The sequence below is a fragment of the Haliotis rubra genome, unplaced genomic scaffold (assembly GCF_003918875.1).
Source record: "Haliotis rubra isolate DU_JTF1 unplaced genomic scaffold, ASM391887v1 Scf682, whole genome shotgun sequence".
In the NCBI taxonomy this organism is placed as follows: Eukaryota; Metazoa; Mollusca; class Gastropoda; order Lepetellida; family Haliotidae; genus Haliotis; species Haliotis rubra.
Window position 1 is genome coordinate 167217 of NW_025767393.1, and position 13519 is coordinate 180735.

Here is a 13519-nt window from a genome sequence, read left to right on the forward strand (position 1 = left end):
AGGTCATCCATATCAACATCTTTCGCGTTTACATGATCACATTACACAACAATTCTCCATGAAGAAGTGGATCTACCCGACCATGTGGAAAATATCGTTGTTAACGGCCTTGTTATGTATTTTCGTACAAGGTAAGTTCCTCTAGAAGAGTTCGCGTCTGTCGTAATGTGGGCAAAACATATTTAGGACACTTTCAACTGGGTTATGTACTGTTAGGAGATAACAGTAATCTCATGATGTGCCGTATTTATTGTAATAAACCCGTACATTTTGTTTAGGGTACAAGGAAATGTGTTCTAGGAAGCAGAAGCATTCTCAGTATTTTACAGGAAAAAACAAATAACGATAACCCCACTTTGCGTGTACGGGATTCGGGACTAGGAAGTGTACGGTACGTCAAACTCAGGTATAATTTTAAAATTATGTAGGCTATGATCATAAGAATTTCCTTCATATGAAATTTTTTATCATTTAAATTTGACTTCACATCGATCCCTTTTCTCAGTGTTTCTGAAATCTATGCCAAGTTATATTCAGGATTCAGGGATGTTGATTTAGACATTCTGAGAAGGGTGACGACCTTGTGTGTGCGCGTGTGGAGGGGGTCGGGGAACGCTTGTACCCTCAGTACAGTGTGTGTGTGGTGGGGTTTGGGATGGGGTGGGTACATACTACCTCATGTGAGTGAGTTTTACGCCGCTTTTAGCAATATTCCAGCAATATCACGGCGGGGGGACACCAGAAATGGGCTTCACGTATTGTACCCATGTGGGGAATCGAACCCGGGTCTTCGGCGTGACAAGCGAACGCTTTAATCACTCGGCCACCTCCCCTCCCCTCACTACCTCGTGACTTCATATGTGTATTAACCCCCTTGATGCCGAGGTTTTTTTCAGGCGCACATTTTCATACGCTTTGAAAAGTGAACGTTGTGCGAGATTTGCACTCGCGTGGTCCTGGATCTACGTAAGGCTATACAATTACACAGAAATGTAGAATATTAAATTTCCTATCCGTTGGTATAAATATAAGTGCAACTACCTTGGCGGTTTGAGAAATAGACACTGCTAACTGTTGTCCAAAGTTTGTTATGCGTTAAAAAACAGTAAATTTCTCTGCTTTTTATCGCGCACCGATAAAAGCACTGTGCTACGATTTTTTTAATTTGGCATCTTTACGGAAAGTGTGAGCGAAGAAAATACAGCCTGATATCTGAACGACATAAGTGCATATGAATTGGATTTATGTGCTTATGCATATCATTATGCGGTCAACATTAAAAATGACTCGCAATAAATGTCAAAAATGGATTTTCTTCTACGACGTCAAACGACGACAGAGAGGTCATACACGTAATAATTTGTTGTGGATACGGACGCTATATTTTCGTTATTTTTTGTTCACGATGAACCAAACTATTCCAATTCAAAGTTCCCCAATAAGAGCGGATACGCTTTGGTAGTTTCACAATTTATAAGAAAAGATGACGACGTACCACATGTGAAAGCACGTAATAGCGATTTCGATGGCCCTATCCGATATATAAGTTAGTTCTTAGATTCCCATATTCTCCTGTTTGTGTAGATGTATTTTGACTAATTTTGCATCATTATTACCAGAGTACTAGCCATATCTTCAAATGTAATGAAATTGCTGAAAATAATACAACATTTTAGTTGACGTCATTGCTTGTTTTGTGCATTTTGCGACGTCGGAAAAAGACCAACCTCAGAATTTGCAGGAACTTGGCGCTGCCTTGCAAGAGCAATGGCGCAGAATCCCCAACCATGTGTTCACAAGCATCAGGCAGTCGATGAGGAGACGGTGTTTGGCAGTGGTGAATGCGCGGGGCGGCCATAAACGATATTGAACTGAGAAGTTTCGCTTTTTTATTCTTGTGACTTGACATTCTGTATACCCATGTTTTGGAATGGCGGTGTAGCCTAATGGAACTGATTATGGCACAGTCAGTGTATGGAGTACATCACACAGATCTCAGCAATGAAATAATCACAATTTAACCATCTTACCATCTCTTGTTCTTTTATAGTGCCCTGAAGAAAGAATGTGAAGTTTCTTTTTTGACTCAGTATATTAGAATATGGATGTAAGATTTGTCTAAATTAAGACATGACATGGTTTATATATTTTTAAACAATTTTCGTATAAATAAAGTTAGAGTTTGATATCCTGTCATCACAATATTTTTAAATCGAATATGAATTGATTATATTATCGAAAACAATGATAGTGAATCATAAAACGTTTCCGACAAACGCGCACCTGGCCAATCAATATACATCATTGTTTTCCCTATAAAACAACACAAAAATGTGCAAAGAACAAGACAATTCCTTTAAATGTGGGTGCATATACATTTCATAACATACATAAATCATTTTCATTAAATATTATCAGTTTTACTTATAAGGTTTAATCAAATCGCCGTTCATTAACCTGTTCATGTGAAACTGCAATATTAGTTCAAATGCATTGAATATTGTACATCATAGGAACTAAAGTAATTGCAGTTATGGCTACGTTTGATCTTCTAACACTTGTGTAAAGGTTTAGAATATAATATAATGTACTGCACTAAATGTGTCAATTTCTTATGTAAATATTATTCAAACAATCAAAAACGTTCAAAGAATAAAACACCGTAAACCATATGCACGTATGATATGATATTGGACAAGGCTAAATGTAGATACTGAGGACAGTTTCATGAAAAAGTATCTGAACTATCCGCAAAATATACATCATAATACTGACAGTGTAATCGGAAGGATTGGGCAGTTGTGTTTACTCGTGTTCAACCGACCTTCACCTCAAAGAAATTGCCTAATATGTACAACAATGTTGACGTATGACATCACTACCGATGACCTATTTCTTGAAAAATGGCGGCTTTGCTGACAAGGATACACAGGATTTTGCGAGGACCCTTCTATTGATTCAGTGATCGTGTGTACATAAATATGACATGTAAGTTAGCAGAATGATTCTGACTATCTGTGTATTGTTATATGTTTTTATCGTTTTCACTGTAAGTAAGAGAAGAAGCCACAAATGCAGATAATTACACTTGTCGTTCTGCGTGATTTTGCGTTAGTCATGGCGTCACGCTGCACGGAAACTTTGACAATTTCTTATGAATGATCAAATCATTTGCATTGTATCTATTTATAATTTCCTATTTCTTACTACGATACTCTTTCCATGCATATTCCAAAGGTATTGAGCCATTGCAAGCAATGAATAGACGGATGAATGTTGGAAAATTTCAGAAAATGCTACGCAGTGTAAAATCGGAATTTGTCTTTGTTTACATTTCGAACCAGCGTTCGAACACGCTTTCGAGCACAGTGTTCGTTTTCACACCCAATATGTTTCGTCTCATTTTATCTGGACAGTTGGTATTGGTGACAAAGACCAATTGCAATTTGATTCTAAAATGTATGGGGAATTCAGTGATGCATTTTTCGAAGCTGAATATGAAATATACGTGATGTAATAGGCGTCTCAATACCGGCCTTCGCGAAACGTGATTTTGTAAACACTATCCAATATGGCGGAAAGCGCTCTACGGCGTTCGTGTAAGTGTATTTCGAAAACATCCCAACCGATTCTAGATTCATCGGCAACGTTTCAGAATTATCATTAGCAATTTCATGTAAAAGTGATATCAGTGTTCATTAATATGTTTTTTTTTAAATTCAATACTCCCAGTAATTATCCGATTTTCACATTTCAAAACATACAGCAAATAACGCTGTAATCGCGATTTCGTACTGTGTCAAAAATGGCGATATTTTCGATGAAGCCTATTTTGAAAGGTCATTTTCAGCACTTGAGCTTTGTCTAAAATAATAGTGGATGGTATCAAGAAAGAGGAAATTTCCCGCAGAATTCGAAACCGTGAAGTGTATTTGTGTGCGTGGGATATTTTGATTTTTATTGGACTTGAAATTGAGGGTTGAAGGGGAAGGACATATATGTCCCTGTGGCATCCAGGGGGGTCACCGTTGCCATATTTACAGTTATCAGTGAGTTACAATTTAACGTTATGTCGGCAGCATTGCGACCGTACAGTGTATTGGTGTGACGATTCATCGATACGCATCGATGCATGAGTCGCCGATACAGTGAATCTATACAAAGTTTCACATTGTCGTATTCCCGATACGATACTTCAAATTGGTCACGATACATTGCCGAACCGCTATGTCTGTCAAGATATACTGTTATAAAATCACCGCAAAATTTCATTCTATGATGTGACTGAAGCGACAGCATCCAGCAACATGCAGATATTAAAGGTGTTTTTGATCTATGTTTTCTGTTTATAACAGTATAGCTAATGTTTATTTATGTTGTGCTTGTTTTTTTAAAAAAACGTGCCTAATGTGACTTTTTTTCAAATTAAAGTTTTTTTAATTTAAACATTAATTTGTTTTTGGTTTTTACAGTTGGTGTTAGAATTATTATCGTAATACGTATCGTATCGACATCCTTCTATCGGGATTCGTATTGTATCGCAGATTCAGTGCACAATACCTAGGCAATATAAAGTCGTGACTAACATTTTCGTACCGTGATATATCGTATCGGTTGTGGTATGCCAATACCAGCACTAACATAGTGACAACATTCCCATATCAAGATACCCTTAAATGTAGGTCCAAGGAGTGATAGATCAACCTGACACCCTGTTATTTTGTTATTTACACACGTACATGATATGAGACTCGGTATAATTCACACTTAAGTACGTTCGTAACGAACACGCTCATAACGAGTGAGTGAGTTTAGTTTTACGCCGCATTCGGCAATATTCCAGCTGAAGGGCGGTGGTCTGTGTATAAAATCGAGTCTGGACCTAACAATCCAGTGATTAAGAGCATGAGCATCGATCTACGCAAGTGGGCACGCTTACAATGAACTGAATTATACAGCAATAGGGTCCGTAAGTCTCGCGAGGCGCTACTTTCTGTACTAAATTTCCGGTGACAAGCGAATATGCAAGAGCCAGTTGTGGTGCCAAATTGCGCGACCGCCTAATATGACCTTACTAGACCGGACCAAGTGTACTACCATGCTTGGCTGTCACAGCTGGTGACAGTCGTAATAATTGGATCATTTGGGGACGATAAGATCGAAAAATTATTATTCCTTCAAGGATTATCGGTTCCTTACTGACAACCGACAACCACGAGTCAATTCGAAAACATATGAGTACCTTTCTTTAGCTATAATATATTTTTGACAACCAGTGCAGTTCTATCACTAAACGTGTTTCTTTTCAGTATCGCGGACAGTGTTTGTCACAAAACATATTTCGGGAATCAATGACATGGTTAACGTAAAATGCATTTAAGTTATCTGTATTGATATTGAATTAATAAAACTATTAATTAATTAATATACTGCTATTCATAAAACAGCCATGTGTTACCAACTTTATCAAGTTGATGTTCTATTCATATTTGGCCACTTTGACTCTGTCATTTCCCTTTTCAATTAAAGTATGTAATTCCAAATTAGAATATTTTTGTTTGTTTAATTTGTTATTTATTTTCTAAATACATTTGTTATGCTGCAGCAATATTTTGTAACTATTCCAAAGTAAAAACTATTTTTTACATATTCAATATATTTATATTTGTTAGGAACTATTTGAGATCAAATAGTTCCTAACAAATATCAATATTGATATGTAAAAAATAGTTTTAATTTGGAATAGTTACAAAATATTCAATAGAGGCTCTATGCAATGTAAAATGCATGTGTATAAATACTTGAGGTTCTAATATAAATACTTTGTAAACTAGTTGGTAGGCTTAATAATTTTACTCTCTTCCAAGTCCAAGGGATGACTGTATGCAAGTTCAGGTGACAGAATGACTCAAAGATACAAGAAATAAATCGTTTGTTGTTTTGCAAATGTGAAAGAAAATGCATTATAAATTTTACTTACTGACAGGGATCTGTATGTGTCAAATTGTTTCTTTGCCATGCTGTAAATATACTGATAATGATATATTGAATACAGGGATTGGGATGGAGACCTTCGACAATTTCAGGATTATTAGCCATTTTCTAAATTTAGAATGGGCCACTGCCCTTGTATCAATAGTAAACTTCAAAATTTTAATGGGGCATTTTTATTCTAATGTGCAAAATGGCCCCTGTCTTTCCCAACACCTGGAATAAATAGCAGTTCTTGTAACATTATAATTTTTTTTATAAGTATATGAACTTTCCCATTTATGGTGACATATTTATTCACACAAGACGTCATAGTGTCACAAATCAATCAACAGCTCGACAAAATAACCTTGATGGCATGGTTACAATTATTTCGGTTACTACTGTCAGATATTCAAAACAAAAATGTGAAAACCCTCAGCCGTATGAATATTCATCATGAAAAAAATTATTTATCAAATTATGTAAACATTATTTTAGAGGTGATATATAAAAACTGGTTGTTCGACAATATTTATTACACTTTACAGTGTTCCCGTTCTCCGGTAATTACCGGATTTTTACCGATAAAAATTGTGGAGATCCGGTATTTTCAACTGCCGTCGGTAGCTGCCGCCGGTAAATTTTGTATTGCTTAAAGTTGCCTTTTATCGGCAGATTTAATAAACTTGCAGTTAACAGCGTCTTTGTGTATTCTTTGATCTCTTCAGATCATTATGCAAACGTATTGAAAACTAGGGTGGCAACCCCACATCTAAATATAGACTCTAGCAGACTGCGCATATGCAGATCAAGCCATGGTGCTTTTGAGGTCGCCTTCGCCGGTTGGCATGTCGGCAGTGATTGGCCATGCCATGTGATTGGCTGATACAGACATTCGCGGATTGCCATTGACAGTGTCACTCCCATGATCTATTTATAGCCGTACCACGTGGTATTCTTTACGCGCGTAGTAAAAAAAGATGGCTTCCAGTAGTAAAAAACAGCGTACACTGACAGGGTTCTTTTCGGGGGAAAATAAGAAGCAAAGTGAAACTCAAACATCTAATCCAGTGGTTAAGGCTACAGAAGATCATGATAGGTCTAAGGATGGGACTCAGAGAAAAAAATCAAAGAGTAACTGTAGCGGTAAGACGGTTGTTATGCAATCGAAGTTCAATCAAGACTGGCTAAATGATTACAAATGGCTGCGTGTAGAAGGAAATGAAGGTGATGAGATAATGTTTTGCCGAATTTGCGAAGAAGCCCAGCAGGCAAATGGCTTCGTTAAAGGAAGTGTAAATAGAAAAAAATCTGCACTAAATGACCATCGGGAAAGTCAGTCACATCACAAGGCTGTGCTAGCACTCACGCATAGACAAGCTATGGCAGCATGCCAGAAAGCCCAGAGTGAGAAGAATGATGACAGTCTCACTGCGATGTGCAACACAGTGCTTACGATGGCACAAGAGAACATTGCTGCAAACAAATTTAACGCCTTAATAACTTTGCAAAAAAACAACAAATGTTCGGCCCTATGCGGTCTGGTGTATAGCCATGGTGACTCAGTGCAAGATATTGAACAAGCGTTAGCTACGAGCACAATTGAGCACTTAAAGGGTCGCATTGCCAACAGTAAATTTGTGGGTTTGATAATCGATGAAACAGTTAACATCACAGTTGAAAAAAAACTCATCATGTTTCTAAGAATTATTAACTATGGAAAGGCAGATACTGTTTTTCTCGGCAATCACACTGTGCATGACGGCACCGCTAGCACCATCACAGACAAGATCAAGGAAGTGTTTCGAGAATGGAACATTCCTATCAACAAAGTCGTTGGTCTTGGCTCCGATGGTGCTAGCGTGATGACCGGTCATAAGTCAGGCGTGGGGGTGAGGTTGACAGACGAGTGTCCGTTCTTAGTGCATGTGCATTGTATCGCACACAGAGTCTCCCTCGCGTCCCACGATGCCGCCAAGATGTCAAAGGTTGTCACTGACTTCACTAAAACGGTGAATGAAATATACAAACTCTATCAGTATTCAGCTGTTCGTTATGAGCGTCTGCGAGATTTGTCCCAAGTTCTCAGCGACACAGAATTCTCTAGCTTAAAACAGCCATGTAGTGTTCGTTGGCTGTCTTTGGGGCGGGCTGTGAAGTCTATCAAAGACAACCTACCAGCACTATGTATGGAAATTGAAGAAGAGGCAACAGCACGACAAAATGCTGTAGCAACAGGCCTTCAAAAAAAAATGAAAACTTTTTCCTTTGTTGCCCTTTGCTACATGCTAACGGATGTTCTTCACATCATGGACAAGCTGATCACAGTCTTCCAACGGGATGAACTCAACCTTGGTTGCATTCATCCCGTTGTGAATGGTTCTATTGAATCGTTGAGCGAGCTCCTCACTTCACCAGGTCCTAGTGAACAATATTTCCTTGACAACATCAGTGATGGAGTTTTCAGATCCATTAAGCTCACGCATGATGACCCACGGTCGCGAACTGCCTTCCAGAACACTCGGTCAGGTTTCATCACAGACCTCTGTGATGCACTCAGAAAAAGATTTCCGGAAGACAGTATATCAGTCATTGTGTCTTTGGACAAAATCTTGAACCCGTCGAAATACCCCCTCTTCTCGCAACGACATCGGTCAATACGGTAGCGACTCGCTTGAGGTTGTTCTCGCTTATTTCACGTCTGATGACGTCACCGCCAACAACCTGATTGGAATTGACACTGACCGCGCCAGACGTGATTTCTCTCAGTTCAAGCGAACGCTGGCGAACTTGGGGACCAAAACACTCACAAACACATGCAGGTTATTGGTTAATGACTATCAGGTGCTCTTTCCTGATTTTGCTGTTATGGCAACGATTGCTTTGACAATACCAGTAAGCAGCGTCCCTGCGGAGAGAGGATTCAGTCTCCAAAATCGCATCCACACTGCGTCGAGGAATCGTCTCTCCCCGGGAACGTTTGGACAACCTGGTGTTGCTGAATATGCATGCCGATGATGTTCCGCGAGCTGTTCAGATTTTCCGTCAGAAAAAAAGAAAAGTGTAGGTTGAATGTGACTGGCATGACATACCGTCGGTATTCATATGCAGCGCGATCAGCATTATGATTCCTGTTTATCGTTGATAGTTTTGTATTATTTAACTCTCATAGTTACATGTGAAACACAACAGACAAAGAGACTTTTAAATCTGGACTCAAGAGATCGATATCATGTAACAATTAGTTTTACATTTAAAATACTAATAGTACTGACAGTATGACACTTACTGGCGCACTTTTGAGTACAGGCTTTACGATAATAATTCCTGATATAAGTTCTTTTGCAACTTTCCAGTTTGAATTTTAATAAAGTTTAAGAGTTTCAATTTTTACCAGAATTGTATTTTGTTTGTTTTTCCTTGCATCAGTATGAACAAGTTCGATACAAACATTCGCGGTGACATTTTAATCATGCAAACTAATAACGTCTATCTGAAATACTTTCCTTACGTTTTACTGTACAGAATCCACCTGCAGCTGCCATTACTTGTCTTCATATAAATATATCTAGGCTACACAAGCTTTTGTATTTTCATGATTCTTTGACCCAAGCAGTGAGTGATTGTATTGTAATATCTGTCTATAAATACACATAATACAAACCGGTAAACTACCGTTTAAAGCGTTTTGACAGATGCGATACCATATGATTGCATCATCGTCATTCGAGGTTAGGAGTATTTAAATTTACCATTTTTCAAATTCATTTTATAAGTAAACTACGTATATAAACTCTTTCAACACCAGTCAACCAGAGGCATTTCCTGCCATGACACCGAGTTCCCAGAGACTCTGGGGTCATAGATGAAGCCTATGTTTATGAAGGAAATTATAAGCTTGTAAAACGTTATTGCTACTACATCCCATACACCATTTAAAAGATCTAATCATACTGTTGATAAATATGAAGTTTATTTTTATAATATTATTCAAATAATACAAATACAACTTAAATAAATTTATTTTTGAACGAAAAGGCAAGCTTATATTTATAACGTCCAGATAAACCACGAAAGCAGCAAAAACTATGGCGATTTTTTTTCCATTTGTGACATGTCATAACATGCCCGTGCCCTTTTCTTTTATATTTTCATTTTTACCTCATCAGAAAATTATTATAAAACGATTTCTTAAAAAATATGTATGGTCGCCTATTTCCCGATATCTGTGGCTTTCCGCTCGGTAACATGACACAACAACGGAAAATACCTCCGTTTTCGAAGCTTCGTATGAATAACATGCGAGGCGAATCGTTTGATGTCGGGCATCGTTCGAAAGCTCTGAACATCAACAATATCACTGTACCCTTGCCAAGAGTTTTTTCACAGTTGTAAGAAGCGATTTTATTGGATAAAGATTGATTTCTAATGACGCTTTTTCGCCACAATCAGCTATAAGGGTCGTAATTGGTCAAAATCAGACACGTGACCTAAAGCAGCCAATCATATTTCGGCAATAGATAAACGAAAACTTTTAGATTTAGACAAAAGTTTTGGGTAAAATAATGCTATTCTGAACATACTAAGCAAGCAACAAATCGCTACCTATACGTAAATTATGGAACTTATTTGACGTATGGTGTTAGGTTATGACCTGTGACAAAAATGCTTCATGTATATATTTTCGCATTAAACATCGTGTCCGAGTGTGAAGATTGAGGCGGCGAGAGCCGAGATGGCAAGTGACTTGACATACATTACATGATCGCACAAAAAGACGGAAATAGTAATTTTATATGTACGTTTGACAACTTTTATGAATGTTGTTGTTGATTTTATTCATTAGTTTATTCAATTTATTTAATGATTTCCTCGAAACATCGTTACTTTGCTCTTTGACAATGTTAATGTGCACCCGCTGCCGAAGGATGTGTCCGAGAATCGTTGTTTTCAATAACATTGCGAAAAATAGTTTATAATTTTAATTCTGCTGATTATATGATAAATTGAAATTTAATAAGTGTTTTCAGACATTGTGAAATATGATAGATCTAATATATGAATCATAAGTCAGGTAGGTTCCTAAAATTATGTCTCATTTTGACGTGACTACTGCCTGGCCGCTTAATCGGCCTCCGGCGTTGAATGGATTAACAACAATTCCTTACTTCGTAAGTATACATTTTTCAACATCATAAAGCACCGTCGATTATATTATTTAATGCAGGTCCCGACTTGTCACATGCCTTCGCTTAGTTGTACCACTGACAGGCTGACCAATCAAGAGTTGTGTTTCACATGGAGTTCCCTTTTCATCCAATCAGAGCCAAGGTTACATGTCAGCTGCGCTCACAACACGAACCTTCATATTGTCTAACAAAGGTTGCTAAGTAACTCGTGAAATGCAGATTGAAGTTCACCACAGGTATATAAACATTAATTATTTGCACATTTCACAGGCATTTAGATAGCGAATGACATTCTGAACACATTTATCGAATTTAGTTGGATCGCTTTCATTTTCTGATCGTGTGAATTGTAATGTAGGTCTAATGAACATTCTCGAAAAACAAGCAACACGTACGGCAGACTTTTCAACACATTTATTAACAGTATATCGTTACGAATACTGATTACTTTGTCTCTCCGGATAAAAACTAGTTCAGCCGGAATTTTCAGACCCCGTCGGCATAAGCCGCCGGTAATTTTCAAAACCACCGGGAACACTGCTTTATACTAGATGTCTTGGAGTGAGTGAACTATGTACTGTGATCTAAAAGTACATGAGTGTTACTTAGTTCTTGGTTATGAAGGGGTGAGGTTCTGCTAGGCTGTAAGCAAAATATGAAGCAGCACACAGCACTTTCAAGTCACAATTGGCAAAAATGCAAGACCAAATACACTCAAAATATGGAGTAATCACTCAAAGACATTTCCTGTATTGTAAAATATACTGATCAATACATGGGGAAACTAAATGTGCATATATACTATGTCATGACTGTAGATTCTGCAGACACTGGCTGATAGCAGCATGAGTATGATAACCTGTCATGTAATATAGTGTTTTTCACCCATTTTTAATAACTTATATATTCCAAATATTCTGCCAATGAGGCCAAGGTTGGTAACTGGCATTCCATATTTTCCACTATACAGTTAGACCTATATGTTTTAAAATAATGGAAAAGAATAATTTGTACTGGTTATTGTGCTATGAACCAAGAATTTCATATTTCAACAGAATTCCATGTCATGTAGAATCACATGCCTATGCCATTGATTAAGTTTAACTTTTCATTGGTAAGCATGTTTTTTCATGGAAACTGGAGTAGTAGGGTAACCTAGTGGTTAAACTGTTGACACTTGTCACACTGAAGGCCTGGGTTTGATTCCCCACATGTGTGCAAAGTGTGAAGCCCATTGCTGCTCTCCCCAGCATGATGTTGCTGGAATATTGCTAAAAGCAAACTCTCTCACTTGGAAACCTTTGCTATATACACTGAAAATCTAATCTCCTACATCCATCGTTGTATATTTACTGTCAAATCAATATCATGGCTAAACGCAGAAATCTTCCAAACCATTCAATTTGTGCTTGCTTTATCCACACTTATAAAACAATAAACAAGTTTTAGAACTATTCTGCAATTTTATTCCAAAGACATAATTACTCATAACATATCAAACATTCTTTGCATTTCCCAAATGTTCTTTCATGGTTACTCATCTAAATTCTCACTGAATTATCTGAGAGTCCCAAGATGTCACAGGACTTTCCACAACACCTTGCTGGTTACAAGCATTTCCTGTTCCAGCAAGTGTCCAAAGGATGATGTGTAGGGCTTTAATATGTTCTATAAAAGTATATACAACACTTGAATGACTTGCTGTTTCTTCATTTGCAATGTATATAGCTTGACCACCAGATGTTAAAAGAAATCTGAAGATCTGTTTCAGTTAGTGTTGCTCTTGATGTCAATGGTAATTGTGGTGATAAAGAAATCTATTCCTCCTTCTTTCTCCTCTTAAAGATGTGCATCTGTTCCAACTGAAAAAATACATAACACATGTGAGACCAAGTATGATATACTTGATAAAATGTAAACAGTTCCTTACAAGTTACAATGTTGACATCAATATATTATTGACAAATTAAGCATGTGGATGTTATGTTTAACTGAACATGCTGCACCATAACCAAATGCTAAATGGGGTTGTAATAATATATTAATCAAGCTCATATTACAGAATACATTTGTGAGAGACACCTATTCAGAGCTATTGGTATCAATCAAAGTGTTGATATAATCATCATTGTTTACGCGCTATTAAATTATTATTTAATTCATTACATTTATTTTTTTTAGAATTACACCTGGATTTTCATTGCACATTAGTTATCTTCTGAATAATTCCAACTGCAAGATACTTTATTTATTAACACAGTTTTTTGGGTACACATGTATTATACCGGATACCTGCCTGTCATATTTTATTAGGTCCCCTCTCCGGGGGGACAATAAAATCCCACTGTAAGATATCA

General features: G+C 37.3%; 1 protein-coding gene and 1 long non-coding RNA gene across 3 annotated transcripts in view; one reads left to right on the forward strand and one right to left on the reverse strand.

Annotated features, from left to right (window-relative positions):
- The window catches only part of LOC124258110, a 21734-nt gene continuing 8215 nt past the window's right edge, over positions 1-13519 (forward strand). For both annotated transcript variants that reach the window (XM_046692176.1, XM_046692177.1), the window contains exon 1: positions 1-131. In XM_046692176.1, coding sequence (XP_046548132.1) covers positions 59-131 — 73 coding nt within the window. In that variant the 5' untranslated portion in view covers positions 1-58. The remainder of the gene's footprint in view (positions 132-13519) is intronic.
- The window catches only part of LOC124258112, a 19015-nt gene continuing 17057 nt past the window's right edge, over positions 11562-13519 (reverse strand). The window contains exon 3 of the long non-coding RNA XR_006893500.1: positions 11562-11702. This is a non-coding gene — a long non-coding RNA (uncharacterized LOC124258112). The remainder of the gene's footprint in view (positions 11703-13519) is intronic.